Source organism: Protomyctophum bolini (assembly GCF_963924005.1).
Source record: "Protomyctophum bolini genome assembly, chromosome: 20".
Lineage (NCBI taxonomy): Eukaryota > Metazoa > Chordata > Actinopteri > Myctophiformes > Myctophidae > Protomyctophum > Protomyctophum bolini.
The window spans coordinates 6,840,930-6,859,486 of NC_137881.1; the positions used below are offsets into that span (position 1 = coordinate 6,840,930).

An 18,557-nucleotide genomic window follows, 5' to 3' on the forward strand; every position below is an offset into this window, starting at 1 on the left:
TGTCCAGGGGGACGTTTAAAGCACAGAGCTGTCCCACTAGCACCGTGTGGGGCAACCCGCCACCTGACTCCGAAACTGAGTGCATCAGTGAGAGACAGAAGAGGGAGCCTAGTAGATCAATGGAGCTGGGAGAGACAAGCACACTGGCCTTTGATAGGAATCACACAGTCTGGCCCCTTGTGAGCGAGACGACACACACCTCAGCTTAACTCACTCTTCATATTGGTCAGCACAATCGACAACCGGGACTTCAAAAAGGGTTCCGGAGAGAGGTTCTCTCTCAGTGGACCGTTCAAGTGCAATACATGCTGAATGAATTAATCTTAACAAAATAATTTGGGACCCAGAGAACAGGTTGGTCTTTTTTCTTGAGAGTTTGCTGTGGTCGTGTGCAGCTGAAGTGGCGCAGTGTGCCGTGTGTGTGCTTGAGGGTGAATGAAGAGGAGAGCGTGCACAAAGACAGGAGGAAGCCCTTTGACTAATCTCTGGGGAGGATAATGATCTTGGCACATACTGCCAACTCGTTGTGTTCCTCTGGGCCCTTTAATATGGGCACTCGCTGACGCAAAGCTGATAACTGTCAGCAAATGCTGCGAAAGAAAGGCTTAGGTTCCCATTATTGAAAGAACAACATTTAAACGTGGACAAACCTCCTGACAAATAATGCAATTTGCAGATAACCAGCGCAGCTGCAGTCCCATACAGGATGGGAGCAAAGGGCAAAAAACAAAGAGAAATGCCCCTAAAATTCTGAAGGAAGGACGGTGAATTGCATTATATCTGCGAAAATGTTACACTTACTTATTTCAGATCGTTAGGTAAGAAGAAAGAAATTAAATTTGAAGTACATACTTTTGACTAGGGATGTCCCCGATCCCAATTTCTGTGTTAGCCGATATCGATCCAGAATACCAATACCAGTGTTGTGATCTTGTGTCTTTATAGCTAACTAGTATCTACCTATATATATATATATATATATATAGAGATATCTTGTGCTGTGTTTATTATGTGCACTTGCACAATACTTTTGAACCCAAATGCTATAACCCTATGCCACACTTTTTTTTTTTTCTATACCCGTTCCTGCATCAATATATTCCATATTATACAGGAGATGTGCCAAAGCCACAAAACACTCAGAAGAAGCTGTGGCAAAGCTTTTAATGTCTAAAAATAATCCCAATGCCCTCTAATTTCCATGCAAAATTGTTGCTTCATTTATAATGCAGCCTTTACACTATGGTGCATCACTTCCCTCACAAATATTAGCTCTAGTGGGGGGGGGGGGGGGGGGGGGGAAGCAGTTACAGTTTATTGTGACAAACATGTTTTCTAGTGCTGGGGTCAATCACATGAGGTGGCCCTTTCAAGGACTTTTCCAGCCAAAACAAATCTATGCTAATGCTGCTACTGTCTGGACTTTGGGATCATGTCAGAGCACAATGCTGCAGAGTATCTAGCTCAAGCCCAAGGCCTACTGTAATGTAAATGTTAAAATAAAAGCAAAATGAGAACAGCTACAATACAACTAGACAGCCGTTTAGATCTCTACAGAAGTGATGTGACTTACTGAAGTTGCCTTTTTTTAATTTTATTAGCAACAATTGGAAAATGCAGCCATGGGCCGATTTCAAACTTCACCAATAATGCTCGAGTCATATGGAGCCTCAAGTCTCTACTCTTGTCAAGACATAAATGCTTTAGCATTTAGATTAACATGATTACTCTATAGCTTTCCCTTTATTGCCTGGCATTTTACAGTCCAGAGCTGAATGGACATAAACCATGGCAGTAAAAATGCACCATACCAGTGGCTTGAGTAACTACGTGACTTTTCTCCCAGTAGTCCACTGCCACCATGATTCATTCATTGTTGTGCCACCTTCCCAAAACTAGTGTAGTACACCTTTAGTTGCATGCCAACTTAGTGTGCATGAACCTGAACCATTATTCTGATGGTCAGAATAAATGAAAGCATGATAGGATATCAACATGGGAAGCACACACGTGATCAATATACTAGGTCTCTAGTTATTAACTTGCTTATTTTTGGCAGTTGCATTTTGTTGTTGCTTTTGTTATATCACATTACCAATTTACCACTCAACACCATTACAATGTGGAGTAATTACAAATCAATTAGCGAGTTATTATACAAGTGTATGCCTTGTTCTTAACAGGCTTAATGTGAAATTACACAGGCTAAATTAATTGTTAATGCTTCCGTAAAATGTAATTCACCACATTCCATCATGTTCTGTCAACTTGGGCTTAACCCTTTCAGTGAGAGCTCAGTTCAAATAAATTGCTTCAAAATTAGATCTTTTAACATTTGCTGAGCAACACCTCTACGCAGCAACAGAACAAAAGATTAGGAATTTGCCTTAATTGGCTTCCTTGCGTGACTGTGACCACTCCGAGGTACATTTCGCCCAGGAGGCCAGTGGACAGTACATACAGGACAGGCTCATATATAATAAGTCCTTTGTGAGGAGCGTGAGGTGCTCAGAGGGGCAGCCTGTAGGGTGATGAATGTATGGCCAGAGGGCGCCGCAGTCAGACATGCTGGAAAGGGCCATCTGCAGTGCCAATGCCATGGGCCTCGTCTCAAGGCCAAGAAAACTGGATAGAGGGGGAGGGGCCAGGTAGCAGAATATGTAAGTAGTTTTAGATTGAGTAACAGGGTTAAAAAGCTCAAACTTCAACACATTATTGAGCCTACTTCAAGTCCAAAAAACACCTCTAGTGATGCCATTGAAATCACAAATACAGTAACCTGTCACACATCATATTTCAGTCCCTGTCCCTTATCACAGTGGTTCCCAAACCTTTTCATGTCAAGGACCCCCAAAATGATACTCGTAGCGAGTGGAACCAAATCATAACGGGTCCATTTGTACACTCTCTGAGTTACAGACCCATACAGGTTCATTTGGTTCCTAATTATCATTTAGCTGGGGACCCCCTGGAACTCTCTCAGGGAACCACTGCCTTATCACATTACAGTAAAGATAATTTACAGTATAGAGCTTAGTTAATGACTGATTACAAATCAGCTTTGACCAAGAGAATGAGGTCTTATTGAAGAGAGATTGCGTGCATGGTGAAAAGTGCAGGTGAAACAGTTGTTTACATTAAGCACGGGACAATTGGTACAGCCTTTTCAAGCACACCGTTTAATCACCATGACCTATATAAGCTGCTCTATGGGGAACCTTACACAAAATGAACCTGACAGCACACCTCATTGTACAAACAGCAGCCATATACAGAATATTCATAGACAAGTTCAACCCATTCATATTGCTGATTGATTTAATTTGTATTATTACCTTAATACTACTTGAAGTTGTGAGTCTCTACTGTTTTGTGCCTACTGTGGTGCTGCTGTAACATTTTCTTCTAGATCAATAAAGGTCCATCAATCTACCTACCTACACTACAGTATCTATCAATCTACTCAAGCCAAGGAATGAGAAGGAATTCAATGGGCTAGCTGTTACAGATATACTTATCAGACTCACGTTTACAATACGAAAAAAGTGACCAGAAGAACATGAGGATGAGTCCTATTTTAACAATCAATCCTACTATACTATTACTAACTAATTAATAATAACAACAATGTATGAAACACTTCTCAGCCACTACAAACCACTGACATCTGATCTAAGAAAAAACGTTACTCCAAGCTAGTACCAGTGTGTGTCATGTCGCTTGTTAAAAAACTACAGATTTGCAAGCTTTGTGAGGACTCTGAGGAGTAGATCTGTTATTTGCGGGGGAGGGAGTAATATCTTTGAAATATGACTTTTTTTGGGGGAAACTAGCACCGGTGGTGGCCCAGCCGTCACATTCCAGGAAGTAGACGGGCCCGGGTGGGTGACAGAAGATGACAGTTAACCATTCCCGCGAGGGACCGACAGTCGGCGTCTGTCTGGTTCAAACTCTACCGGTAAAAACACGGAGGTTGCTCCATGTCGCCAAATCAAAGTCTAAATGACGGGGTTTTTTTAATCACAGTCGAGGGACTCAACTGGATCTTATTATAGTTCTATTAAACACATGATAAATCGTAAATTCGGTATCTATTTTGTGTGAGAAACACTCGATTGAAAGGCAACACATCAAGTATGCTCTCGTATTTTCTGAATCAAACTGACATCAAACGTTTTCTTACAAAATGTACAACTTCATTCTCCAACACACGTCTGTAGCATATTATTTGCAACATTACTACTGTACTAGTCTGTAGTACGTACCTAGCTACCTAACCTGCCCTAGCTAGCCGCTTCATACAATGTGGGCTAGCCAGCTAAGCTAGCCGGCTGCTAGCCTCAACAGGCTAACTTTTGTTATCCCTAGCCAGCCAGACTGTTGCTACTACGTCGCGTGAGCCTTTTTTGACAAAAATGACGTAATTTCATCAAGCGAAAAAGTGTCAACGCACGTCACGTCGTCACTTTCGCCGGTCAAAAAGCACGTCATTTGTTGCCTGCTGTGATGTGACGCGACGAAAAGAGCGTGCATAGCTTTTTTTATACATAGCATTAGCTCGCTAATTAATAAAGCTGCGAGGAGGGAGCCCCGTCGCGCGAGCGGTGAGGATGAAGTCCCTCTTTTTTCTTTTTTTTAGAACAGATCTACAAGCAACGCGACGTTTCGCGTCCACCGATCCGCGACACGCCGATAGCTTGTAGATCTTTTTTGCAAGCGACACCGCCGTACTACGGCATCATAAATAAACTAGGCCCCTGATCAAGCACCACGCTGGACGCTGCTTCAAATAATGTCAAACACACACACACAACACACATTCTCTCGCGTCTTACCTCCCACTCGGTACATGTTGGCCGCCATTCTCCCGTGGAGAAAAAAATACCCCTTCTACGAAAACACACCGTGCGTGGCCTGGCCCCGGCCGCCGGGATTCCCTCCCTCCACGCGATGTCAAAAAATAACTCGCTTTATGATTTTTTTTACATCCTTCATTTGTTCCGTTGAGAAATAAACCCGCGCCGAGGAAAGGAGACACAAAAGCCGGCTTCTCTCCTCTCTCAACCCCCCCGGCGGCGGCGGCACGACCGACAACCACCCGGCCAAAAAAAAAAAAAAAAGGGCTCCGGTGACTGTCTGAGGGTTATAAGAGGAAAAAAAAAAAAAAAAAAGTTTAAAGTTTTTTTTCTTCCCCCCCTTAATCCCGTCGTTCCGTTAATGTTGAAATTAAATCCCAAACGCGTCCCCTTTTGTTCCGGTCTTCTTCTTGTTCTTCTTCAACGACCTCTTCTTCCCTTCCCTCGTCTTCCTCACTTCACTCAACGCATTCACACTTGCAGGCATGCACGCGCGCACACACATACAGTCAAGTCAACACACATCACCAGTCCACCACACACACATACATTCATACATACACGCAGCCCTGATAGCTTTTAGCCTCTCTCTCTCTTTCTCTCTCTCTCTCTCTTTACTCTACCACCACTACTCTTCCTCCCTCATCCTCCGTTCCCAGCTTCATCCTCCTCTTCATCACCACCTCTCCGCTCGGTACGCGCGCGTGCGCGCGCATGTACCCCCCCCCCTCTCATCCTCCTCTTCCTCTACTGTTTGTTAACGTCATCTTCGGAAATTATAATCGGGAATCTCCGATACACACACACACACACACACGCACACACACACACACGCGCGCGCGCGCACACACACACACACACACGCATCACACGTGTGATATACACGCAATAACGCGCGCACAAAAATAACATTGAGTTGTATATACATTATATAAATATAATACGTTTTTTTTATTGGGCCTTATTAGTAGGCTACAAATACTGTGATTATTAAACATAATGCCACTATACTTTTATTTTTGCAGCAATGTTCATTGAATTAATTTATAGCCATACAAGTGTAAAAACCTATACACTCGACACTACACAATGCATACAGGCAACATACACAGTTATACACACACCGAAGTCATGAAACGACACTGCATATTGTGCTACCATTTCAGTAGGCTATGACTGATGCTATGTGTCTTTAAATTTAAATGTTAATCCCTTCGACTTCTTTCTCTTTGTATGGAAGCAAGCAACACAGTCTTGTCATTCTTTATTTGCATCATAATTGCATGTCAACCACATGCTGCTGCCATTGCCAAGCTGCGGTTCCCGCAGCCTTTATAAATAAATGCCTTACAAAATCCAGAATAAAATGTAATATTGGTAGAAACCATAGCCATAACCATAACCACCATGACGGGCTATATCTACACTAGCCAGTGGAGTTTTACAGCTTCACCAATCATGATGGTGATAGTACACTGAGTACATTGAGCTACTACAGTAGCCGACATTGACAATAATTTGTACCGCACCGCCCTCTAGTGGCATCTGTAACGTACTGCCAGAGACGAATAGGCTAATTGTAAAATAGGCCTATTGATGATACAATTTTATTTGTGCAATCTCGGTTATTATTACAGGGCTTGACATTAACTTTTTGAGGCAAAGTACATTTCCCATTCATCTCCACTTTTCCACAAGCTGTACATGGATGACATTCTCTCTGGTGAGGGGCCCGGAATGACTGCAGGACTGAACACATCAAAACACAAATGTATGGGGCACACAAAATAGGTGGTGTGATCAATTACCCCACACCAATTGCACGCAACACACCTGTCAATTGTGTACCCCATACGTTTGTGCTTCCCAAACATCAACTGTTCCCTGTCCAGCTTTTCCTTGTGGAAAAGTGGCGATATTTTACTTAACACACGTTTTCTGCCAGAACTCTGAAATGGATATGGAACTAGAAGACAATATCAGACTCCAATCTTGGGAATTAAATACTGGGTTAGTTGTATGCACGCAGTTTGTACTGTGTGTGTAGCCGATGTGGTCAGTCTGCTAACTGTCTGTGACCGATCTATGGCTGTGTATTTGGAATACATGAAATGTATGTAAGATCACAGACATTCTAGCGCTATTAACAATATTGGGAAGGTGATTATTAGGAAAGCCAATAGTGCCAGACAATGTTGTTGTCTGCTATAGGAGAGTCACAGAAAAAGTGAAATCAAGAGTCACTTGTCCAACGGACAAGTAAAATTGTAATGCACTTACAGATTTATTACTTGTCCCGGGCAAGCAGACAAGCCTTAATGTCAAGCCCTGTATAATTAGTATAATTATATAATGGAAGAGATTGAAATAAACTGGAAAGACCTGGCTATTGATTTAGGATTAGTTGGATAAGACCATCAGTCAGGAACAGAGAATGCATCTTATGATGAACAAAGTATGAAAAGGAACAAAGGGTTTAACCTAACCACAGCGGAGCTCTCATCATGTGAGAATACTGTCGGTAGGCCTACAACTGAACATTCACTGAACAACACTTTAGCCCCCCTCCAGTCCTGACACCAAGGACCCAGCCTGTTCAGAAGCTGGACCCTGGACTCTGTCGGGTCGATGCCAGGTGAGGATGGGCTCAAGTTGCTCAACACATGCAGGAGCACCCCAGGGTTCTGACCCTCCTTTACTAGTCTACTCCCTACACGTAGGTCATGTGTGTGGTCATGCACAGCTCCAACTTGGTGAAAGCGACATGTGAGATTACATGAGCATACATTACATATATGGCATACTGGAAACAAGCTCTTGAGCTTTATTGTAATGTAGCCTGTTTGATCCTTTGGACAGATATGTACATAATTTATATGTTTATGCATTTGCATTTTGTCCAAAAACATGTGAGTCAATCAATCAATCAACCTCATCCTGGACGTCAGGAGGCCATAGAGAGAGAGAGAGCCCTCATCTACATCATTGCTGTGGAGAGGATCAGTGACTTCCAAGTTCACATCACTGAGAACCTTACCTGGGATAAGCTTACCAGCCACTTGAAGAAGTCACAGCAAGGACTCATTCACGTCAGGTGAAGGAGTTTGGCATGCGGTCCAATATCCTATGGACCTTCTACTTGTTCTTCATGTGGTTAGTGGTTGCCAACACAGTTGCCTGAATAATTACACAAATACAATTCCTTAATATTTTATCAATATCATAAAGTAATGTGCTGCTAATGATTTTTAAAGAAAAGTACTTTTCCAAACATGTAAATAAATACAAGAAAAATAACCAAAAGTCAGAGTCAGTTAGATTTTATTGTGTTTAGTTGGTCTTCTATCTTGTGCGACAGAATATCACAGTGCTTCCAATGTTTTATTAAATACATAAAAGTGAACAAAAGTAATCAATGCAATGAATTCCAAAATCATTGGTCTATACTTTACAGTCGGATATTCTTGAATATCAATTCCAACTAACAAGTTTGTCACAGTCTGTATAATGCAAGCACAAATAGTTTGATATTAGCTGAGATATTGACCAAACACTGAAATTCTTAAGAACTTTAAAAAACAATATGCATATTAGGAACATTTATTCTTAGAGTAAACGTAAGCGTAAAGCCTCTCATGGCAGCAGTTTGGTAAGTCTGTGTAATTAATTAGAAATGAAAATACAGGATGGAATGTTCACTGAAACCCATGACACATCAGAAAATAAAGTCAGGTTTTATACAGGCTAATAAATCCACCACTTTCTGACCACTTAATGAAATTCACAAGATATGTTTGACAGAACGAAAAAAATATTCCATGTTCTGATGACTACATATCACACTGTTCAGACGTTTCACTGTAATATATCCCATTCTTGATAGAAGACGTATTACTACACAGAGACCTGACTGACGATACATGTGACTGGTGCCCAATTCTCTTTCTATGTTGCACGCATCTCTCTCTCTCTCTCTCTCTCTCTCTCTCTCTCTCTGTGAGCAAACATTTCTCTCTCTTCCAACAACAACATGTTCAGCTCCTTCCTTCCTCCTCCTCCTCGCCCGTCTACCCAGTCCCAGTGGCAGGTTCTGGGGAGCTGGTGGAGGACGCGGAGGTGAGTCTCTCCCGGCTGTCTCCCATGCCTCTGGCCCTCCCCACCCGCCACTGGAGGATGCAGGTGTCCTTGCCCCCCATGGAGAGCAGGTGGCTGTCGTTGTGGGTGAAGCACACGTTGGTGACGTGGCTGCCGTGGCCCTCGTACTTGTGGCTCGGCGCCTGGCAGAAGGGTGTGAAGAAAAGAGACGAGGTTTGAGAGAAAATGACGTGACAGTTTTGGACATACTGTATTATGAGGTTTCCACCCAACAGAGACGATTATGATGAGGACTCACCACAGCCTGTCAGTCAGATCCAATCACACCTATCAGATGACATGTGTGTGTGCGTAAGGAACGAACATGATCTACTATAATAAATACTGGTCTGTAAATGGAGATCCAAGTCACCATATTTTATTCAGTCTATAGCATTTAGCCTTATGCGCAATTGCACATACAGTACGTACATACTGTACTGTATATTCAACTCAGCCGTGGCAGTGTATTTAAATGATTTAGCCACTTGGTGAACATTGCACAAAAAACACGATCTACAACTAAGTTAACAAGGCATCGTGTTGCAACACACTGCTGTGAGCTTGTAGCAAAGAGATTTGGTGTGAAGAGGATTCAGGAAGAAATGGAAGGGTACCCAATAGACCCTGGCGAACCCCGGTGAATGAAGGGTTGACTTGGTTGCTTTAGCGTTGCTCGCTCTTGGTACAGACATGCACAGAGCAAAGTTCTGTCAAGGAACTCAGTGCAGTTGCTGCTGGCAGACCATTGGAAGGTCTCAGCTCAATGCTTCTATTCTCAACCAATCCCATATACTCACTTCACAGAGCACCCTGTTTAAATGGTGAAATTGCATTGCTCGTTCCTTGCTTTGCCTTTTGCTGTTGTTGTTTGATTCTGGTGCTGCTCTAGTGTAAGTACCGGTGGCTATAAGGAAGAGGAGCCTGACCTTTAGTTTTGGACACGGGTACTGGAAGAGGAGCCTGACCTTTAGTTTTGGACACGGGTACTGGAAGAGATGGACTTTGCAGAAGTCGTCAGCCACGGCAACCACCTTCTCACTGTGGGAGCGACACAACGCGTTGATGTCTGTTCCATCTGAGCCTTCCAGCCACACACCTGGAACACAACAGCAACAATACTGGCTTTAGGATATTAGCTGTGTGTGTGTGTGTGTGTGTGTGTGTGTGTGTGTGTGTGTGTGTGTGTGCTGGAAGCTCTGTCACTTTCAAAAGGCAGAAAAGCATCCGTTTGATTCGATAATTGAATCCCTGGTTAACCCATAAAATACCCATAGTCATACAGCGAATGGTGAAGATATACAAATACGGTAGTATACAAATTCAGAGCGCATCGCAAAGCGACGCCTTGTGAGCTTGTAGATCTGCTATTTCCGCTATAGCAATTAAAATCTTGTGGCAAATTATGCTCTCTCTCACCCATGACATGGAAGCCCAGCACGCAGGTGTAGGACGCCCATTCCCTGTCTTTGCTCTCGAAGCGGTTCCTCAACAGTTTACACCCCCCGGCCACATCCCCTGCAGACAGTGGTGGGAAAAGTACTCACATCTTTTACTTAAGTAAAAGTATCAATACTGCAATGTGTGCAAATACTCTGTTACAAGCAAAAGTCCGGGATTCTAAATGTACTTAAGTAAAAGTATAAAAGCATTGGCATCAAAATGTAATTAAAGCACTAAAAGTAAAAAAATACTCATTATGCAGGATATCCCGTAAATTTACTTAACCCATTTTGGGCAGGAACCCCTTTTGGTTATGTTTTAATTTAGATATTGAAAAATAGCAGATCTACAAGCTCATAGCTCGCCACCGAGTGGCATGCTACGAGCTTGTAGGTCTGCTATTTTTTTTAAATCGTGAAAATATTTATTTCAGAAAACTGGAGGATTTAGAAGATTTATTTTTAATTTCGAGGTCAGGCCAAAATGGGTTAAGTTACTTTCCACCATTACCACAATTTCATAATCAAATCAAAAATCAAAATCGATTCTCAAGCACAACAAACATGCCAACGTGTCGTTGATTGCAACCTGGAGAAAGCAACGCTAAGATGGCCGAATCTGTCTCACACTTACAGTAAAGGATCTCATAGTCGCCCGAATTGGACATAATGTACTTCCCGTCTTTGGACCAATCGAGATGAGTGATGAAGCTGGAGTGACCCTTGGACAGATAAAAACAGGAACAGCATGATACAGTCCGCTATGAGGAATACATTAAGACAATCAAAGGCACTGTATTGGAACATAAAGGCCATCATTAACATAATGTGCCGCCCACTACCACCAGAGCTCTGGAATTCCTCTCACTCACGTTGCACTTGCCAAAGCGAGCGTAGCGCCGACCACATTCTGTCACAGTGTAGATATAAATGAAGTTGTCGTGAGAGCCCACCGCCAAGAAGCTTCCATCTAGAAAGACAGGAGAGCACCACATAGACATCAACAAATAACAAATAAAAACTAGACTAAAAGGTCCGGGAGAATAAATTCAGTAGAACTAAAAGTCATTTTATGGTTGGTTTCATGCTGAAAATAGCCGATCTACAAGCTCACAACGTGTCGCGATGTGACATGTTGTGAGCTTGTAGATGGGCTTTTGATCTTTATGTATTTCATTTAATTTATGAGAAAATGAGCATCTGCCCCATCTATCATAAAAAATATCATCAAATAATTGATGCACTGCTACCAACCAACCATTACTTCACTATAATTACATCAAATAAAAAGGAGAGAGAAAAAATAAAACAAAACAAAACAACAAAAAAAGAGAGAACAACCAATTAATAATTTATAATCATTTCCCCTTAACACTGTTGTACAACTTGAACTCGTCAACTCTTGATTTTGAGAATTTCCTAACTTTATACCTGTAACAAAGTACACATTTGTTAAACAGATGTTTAAAATCCTAGGTTGTGTGAGTTTCAATGTCAAGCACAAATCACGCACACGCACGCGCACACACACACACACACACACACACACACACACACACACACACACACACACACACACACACACACACACACACACACACACACACACACACACACACACACACACACACACACACACACACACACACACACACACACACACACACACACACACACACACACACACACACACACACACACACACACACACACCACAAAAAAAAACCAAAAGCTCCGAGCTCTGCAAGTCACACTGAGATTCTGACACAGCACTGAGCACACACACACACACACACCACAAAAAAAACCCAAAAGCTCCGAGCTCTGCAAGTCACACTGAGATTCTGACACAGCACTGAGCTCTGACCTGGGGAGTATCTCATGACAGACAGCTGCTCGTTCCCGTCGATGAATTCGGAGACCAGTTCCCGGGTCTGCAGGTCAAGCACCAGCCACCTGTCATTGTCAGAGAGAAAAGAGAACATTGTTCGTCTCTGTCAGGTGGAAAGACTCATACGTCGTTGCTTGTCAGGATTCAAATTCAAAAATGGCAAAAGTTGCAGATGTACAGATGCTCAAAACGCGTCGCTTTCAGCAGTGTTTGTGGATCCAGGTAGCGGAGATGATATAGGGGAAGCAGCGAATGCAGTCGCATCAGGGCCGCTCCTACTGTGGTAGTAAACTGTAAACTCTCTCTCTCTCTCTCTCTCTCTCTCTCTCTCTGGCTCTCTCTCCCACAAACATACGCTGTTAAGTTTTCCGCATTTCCTGTCAATAATAAGCAGTGTAAAATGTAGTTCATTGGGAGGTAAAGGGAGACGCTTTATTGTGAAGTCCCTTCACGGCGCCCGCCGGAAAGAGAGTGTTTAAACTGGGCTGCATACTGGCTGCACGTTACAGAGTACAGACGTATTTGCTCCGGTCTGTCCGGTGTGGCTGTCAACAGTTGTTAGCACTGCAGACTCAGGGTAAAGTTGAGTTTTGATTCTTTGAACAGTCGAAACAAGACATAAAAGAACCACAGACACTTTCAAAAGAGAGGGCACGATAGATGGAGTACAGGTGGCATCGGAAGGGCGACAGAACAGCTCCATCTACACTTGACTGGAGCCTTTGAGGTGAGTGAAGTGAAGTCGCATGCCGGTGAAAGACAACAACAGTAAAGACGGACACATGCCCATGTTAACTTTACCACTTGGAACTGAAAAATGTACAGTACTTAATCAACTTTCCGAGGCTGTCCCATTCATTGTCACAGGGGCAGCCACAGGCAGGCGCAACTTATGTGAGTAGCAGCCTACACCCTACACTAGTATTTCGAATAGCTGCATTTGGAAGTGGTCATTTAGCGTCCCGTTCCGTGTTCACCGCGGGGGCGGGGGAGGGCCCGAGCTGTCAATCTTGCTTTCGGGCCCGGTGAACATTCCAGCCGCCAATCTGCTACTTTTGTGTGATGCTGTAATGTGAGCAGTGAGCACTCCCATCTTTAAGCAAGAAATGTGGTGTCTCCCCATGCAGGACCCAGACTTTTTTATAATAGCTGATCTACAAGCTCACAAGCTCAGAAATGTCACCTATTTGTCATAATGGTTGATGCCTTACCTTCCTGTGTTAAGTCCTACAGAAACCACAGAGCCGTTTGGGCAGAAGTCTGCACACAGACCGTACTCCTGAAGAGACAAGCAGAACAACAAAGGGTTAAACCCATTCTGACCTGACATCAGATTCATACGAGGTTTCCACTGGACACACACTGGTCTGATGAACCCATTCTGACCTGAGATCAGATTCTAAAAATGTCAGTCGCTCTTCGATTTCTTCAAAAATAGCAGACCTACAAGCTCGTAGCGCGCCACTCGGTGGCGTGCTATGAGCTTGTAGATCTGCTATTTTTCAATAGCTAAAGCATGACATGATGCTAACACCAAAATGGGTGCCCGTTCAGAATGGGTTAAATACAATGTTGAGGCATACAGTATACATATACTTTACTTGAGTATTTCCAATTTCCAATACTTTCTTCTACTCCATTACATCTCAGACTAGGCAAATATTGTACTTTTACTACACTGCACTTATTTGAAAACTTTTGTAGATTTGGATTATTATTACAAAACATACAGTAACCACTTTGGTCCTATCAACATTACGGCCATTCAAAGATAGCCGATCTACAGGCTCACAATGTGTCGCGATGCGACATATTGTATATTGTACAAATTATTATGTGAAAACTTGAAATTTTGTTTTAGCCCACGACTTTGTAACCCATATTTTCATTCAGTGTCAATTAATTAATGTAATGTAATCCTGGGCGCTACACTTCCTCTGCCAACCTCATGGGGAGGGCAGCGGACTGACCTCATACGCGTTAACTGACCTCATCGTTAAAATGTGCCTCAAATCTTTCAGAAAATTGTCATGATTTAGAAAACTCTCTTTATTATTTCGACGTCAGGCCTGAATGGGTTAAAGTCTTCCTGGGGATCGCCCCCCCCCCCTCCCCCCGTCATAAAGCGATACATCGACTCAACTTCGACTTTACTGTCTGAAGCCCCACACACACCGTCTGCGAACGCCGCGCGTCAAAACAGCCGCCTCCGTTATTTTCAATGAACCTATCCCACACCGGCGGCGTCCGACGCGCGCTGACGCCTCGCCTGACGCTCCGATACGCCACCGTTCTATTTTCCAGGCGTTGCCGCACGGCAACGCCTGTGCCGCGTCGCTGCGCACCCGGTGTGTGTTGGGCTTCACAAGTCGACTGGGAAAAATGTCAACTGGTTAATGCCCACTGTGCGCCCTACCTCCAGTAGTGTGGTGGACCAGTCCAGCCTGTGTTCCTCTGTGTTCCACAGACACACCTGTCTGTCGTGACCGCAGGTGAGGAAGATGTCCTGAGACGGGTGGGTGGCCAGACCCCACATCTCATCCACGTGACCCTAACACACGCACACGCACACACACACACACACACATATAGATATTTGCACTTGCAGAATACTTAGAGAGAAGCCGTGGGACAAACGGACAAAGAAAACATAATGTAATGTAGATTTATTTCTGTCTTTGGGTATTTATTAACCAACTGTTTTCTTCTTGTGTAGTTTATTGTGTTCAGGAATGAATGTGATATTGTTTATTTATGTTTTTGGAGTCTTATAATCCTGTAAGGGATGGGTATTCTATGACAAGAACATTGGGGAAGAAAATGAACGTCGCACGCACGCACCTCTACGCACAACTATGGCAATGATTTGCAATGCAATGTAAGCTTGTAGATCTGCTAATTCCACCAAAGGTTCACCTACTTTCACCAAATGTTGGCCTATTGTCACAACAACGCCTAGAATAGAGACGCTATAGGGTTCTCGTGGTTAAAACCTAAAAATAAGGAAACAGGAGTGGTGTAATTAGGTTAAATGTGCATAATACAATACCTGTACTATCGCCACGAAGCCGTCTGAGAACGTGCCCCTGAGGATAGCGTTCCGGGTCGTACCAACTAAGAGTTCCTCCCCGTCCACATCTGCAATGGTACGGACCGCGCCGAAGTTCTCGGGAATCTGGGGAGGCAACAATACAACCATTGGCATGAACAACATTTTTTTTTTTTTTAAACATATGTTTATTCATTTTCTTTATATTACAGAAATATTTTCAACAATTGACATATATTTTTCCCCCCCACATCCCTCTGGCAGCACAAATACAAACAAAATCTTAAAACAAAATGAATTGACAATAATAAATACAAAACAAAAATAAATAAATAATGACAAAACAAAAAATAAAACGAAAATAAAACACATTACATACAGTTAAACAGATTCACAATGTCCATCACAGTTCCCTACCCCCACCCCCCAGCTGACTACTCAGATAACCACTATACATCCAAAGCCTCTTCAATATCACCTCGCATGAACAACATTTTGAATGCAAATTTGCGTCTACACAGAACACACACACACACACGCACACGCACACACATGTGCGGGGCCACACACACACACACACACACACACACACACACACACACACACACACACACTTGTCTTTTCACCTCACACTCTCTCTCGGGCGCCAGGTCTGCGCTCCAGCGGATGATCTTGCGGTCTTTGCCCCCGCCGCTGAGCAGCGCGCCGCCCTGCAGGTTGCACAGGGTAAACACGCTGCCTTCGTGGGCTCGAGTCTGACGCATGATCTGAAACGTCTCTGGGAGGGAGGAGAGGAACACAGAGAGGCAAAGCTCAACGGCACAGAATGTCATTTAGTTATAGCCCTACATGTGTAAACGGGCGCAGTACGTTGTTCAGACTGGCTCATTGGTCCGACAAATGACAACCCCAAATGACAACCCCCGAAAAAGCTTTGGCAACGTCTCAGGACCCCCGCCCCGCCCCCTCCCGACCCCCAATATAAATTGACTGCTACAATAACCTTAATAATAGAGACAATAATACACCATAAATAAATACTGAAACCAGATATAATCATTAGGGAAGGTGTATGCATGTACTATGTGTACTATTATGTTTTCCATTTTCCAGCCATTCAGTTGAAAAAGAAAAAAGAAAACAAAAAAGTTATGTCATGTGTTCGTGACCCCAAAACATGTGTCTGTGCGCCGTCCCAGTGTTTGGAAACCAGTGAACTGACACAGTGCCTTTTACAGTGTCTGTCTGAGTCTCAGCAGGATCCATTCCAATTACCCGTGGCTCCTTTTCCCCTCAGCATCTTCACTGTCATTCACCGTGCCTACTGAGTCTCAGCAGGATCTATATTCTAATTACCCGTGGCTCCTTTTCCCTCAGCATCTTCACTGTCATTCACAGTGCCTACTGAGTCTCAGCAGGATCTATATTCTAATTACCCTTGGCTCCTTTCCCCAGCGTCTTCACATCTGCTGCTGATTTTCCCCACGTCAGGATGTTGCCCTCGGAGTCTCCCGTCAGCACTTCCCCCGTCAGGCTGAATACAAAACACTGGATGAACTTGGGCTTCTTGTACTTCTGAACAAGAGAGAGAACACAATGAACTGGATAACAACAACAACACAGGAGCGTTCTCTAGTATTATTGTGTAGACTAGGGCTTCACTCACACCTGCACAACAGATTGTTGTATAGCTGATGCATGAGCCTTGTTGACTGATGCAATGCATTTCCAATGGGAGTCACATGGTTTGACACAACATTTGTGTTGTATGAGGGGGGAGGGGGGGCAGTCGAAACACAGCCGAAAGCCGTACAAAAAAAGTTGTCTCAAACCAATGTGACTTCCATTGGAAATGCATCGGGCGGCCATGACACTTACCCTTTGTTTACATCTAGCATCCAACAATGTTGTATGCTAGATGCGAAGGTGTGAGTGAGGCCTTATAAATATGTACCTATAATCAGTATATTGATACCTGTCAATAGCTCATACAACATGTAAAGCGTTATTTGTATCTGTTAAAACACAAATAAAGTGTTGATCATTACAAAACAACTATTCTTTGCATGCAGGCAACAACTCCAGTGCTATTGTGTTGACCTAAGTTTGACTCAACAGATATTGATTTGCATGGTGCTTGTAGAGCCCTACGCGGACTCTGGATGAATGTCAATGAATGAATGATTTGAACGAACGAATGATTTTATTTGTGTACGTCTGCATGGCTGCCTTTCTCAGCCCATCCCTTACGGGATTATTCAATATTCAGACATGCACAATTTTCAATACATTAATATGTCCTGTGCCAACGTACACGCTCATGACACCAAAATAATAAACAAAATAAATAATAATATCACACCAATGTATACATCAAGGGGTGGGAAACTCTGAAGCTGGAGAGGGCCGCCCCACTATAGTTCCACTCTCACTCCAGAGGGCCACATCATTGCATAATACTGTCGTAGCAAAAATAGCCTATATCTACAAGCTCAAAACGGACAAGAGGCACGACTCACTCCAAAGATGCCTTGTTTCTTGGTGAGCTGTCCGGCGGTCAGCGTCCAGAAGTAGACGTGGGACTTGCCACAGGTGATGATGTTGGTGCTGTCGTCGGGGTTGAACTCCACCGCGAACACCGCCTCGTTGGTGCTCTGGAGAAACAACACACTGTATGTCCTCTTGTCACACTGCTCTCCTGTTTATGTTTCACCAACACACTGTCCTCTCGTCACACTGTTTATGTTTTAACGCTCATGCACATCGACACTGTCAGGCGAGCATATAGGCGATTTTAACTGCTTTTTTTTTTTTTTTAACGCATGTGTGCGTGTGCACACATGCGTTAAAATGTGGGAAACACACGTGCACGGAACATTTAGAACCTGAGGACGATTCTATAAATGCCTTTTAAACAGTTTTCTGAAAAACCCTATGTTTCTATGTCATTCTCAAAGAATTTCATTTCAAGGACCACCAAAATTATTTGTAATTGGCTGCCGACCCCCATCTGAAAATATGTTGTTCCAGTGACCCCAGAAGCAAAGATTTGAATTAAAAATGTTTGCTGTGAAAGAATATTATGTTAAAAGATTTGCACTTTTTGCAGTTTTGCAGTTCTACAAGCTCATAGCTACAAGCTATGAGCTTGTAGATCTGCCATTTTTCTAAAGCTAAAGCATAAC

General features: G+C 43.3%; 2 protein-coding genes across 4 annotated transcripts in view; both read right to left on the reverse strand.

The window, feature by feature from the left end:
• Positions 1–5,510, reverse strand: part of mta2 (metastasis associated 1 family, member 2) — a 36,235-nt gene extending 30,725 nt beyond the window's left edge. For 2 of the 3 annotated variants that reach the window (XM_080792684.1, XM_080792685.1), the window contains exon 1: positions 4,836–5,510. In XM_080792684.1, the coding sequence (XP_080648810.1) occupies positions 4,836–4,863 (28 nt within the window). In that variant the 5' untranslated portion in view covers positions 4,864–5,510. The remainder of the gene's footprint in view (positions 1–4,835) is intronic. The other variant, XM_080792683.1, reaches the window with a different exon arrangement.
• A 2,650-nt stretch (positions 5,511–8,160) lies between these two features.
• eml3 (EMAP like 3) overlaps positions 8,161–18,557 on the reverse strand; it is a 50,905-nt gene continuing 40,508 nt past the window's right edge. The window contains exons 13-24 of the mRNA XM_080792613.1: positions 17,892–18,026; positions 16,809–16,947; positions 15,999–16,150; positions 15,373–15,498; positions 14,740–14,874; positions 13,535–13,602; positions 12,300–12,388; positions 11,305–11,402; positions 11,067–11,154; positions 10,410–10,508; positions 9,959–10,089; positions 8,161–9,133 (exon numbers count right to left, since the gene is read on the reverse strand). Coding sequence (XP_080648739.1) covers positions 8,924–9,133; positions 9,959–10,089; positions 10,410–10,508; positions 11,067–11,154; positions 11,305–11,402; positions 12,300–12,388; positions 13,535–13,602; positions 14,740–14,874; positions 15,373–15,498; positions 15,999–16,150; positions 16,809–16,947; positions 17,892–18,026 — 1,470 coding nt within the window. The 3' untranslated portion in view covers positions 8,161–8,923. The remainder of the gene's footprint in view (positions 9,134–9,958; positions 10,090–10,409; positions 10,509–11,066; positions 11,155–11,304; positions 11,403–12,299; positions 12,389–13,534; positions 13,603–14,739; positions 14,875–15,372; positions 15,499–15,998; positions 16,151–16,808; positions 16,948–17,891; positions 18,027–18,557) is intronic.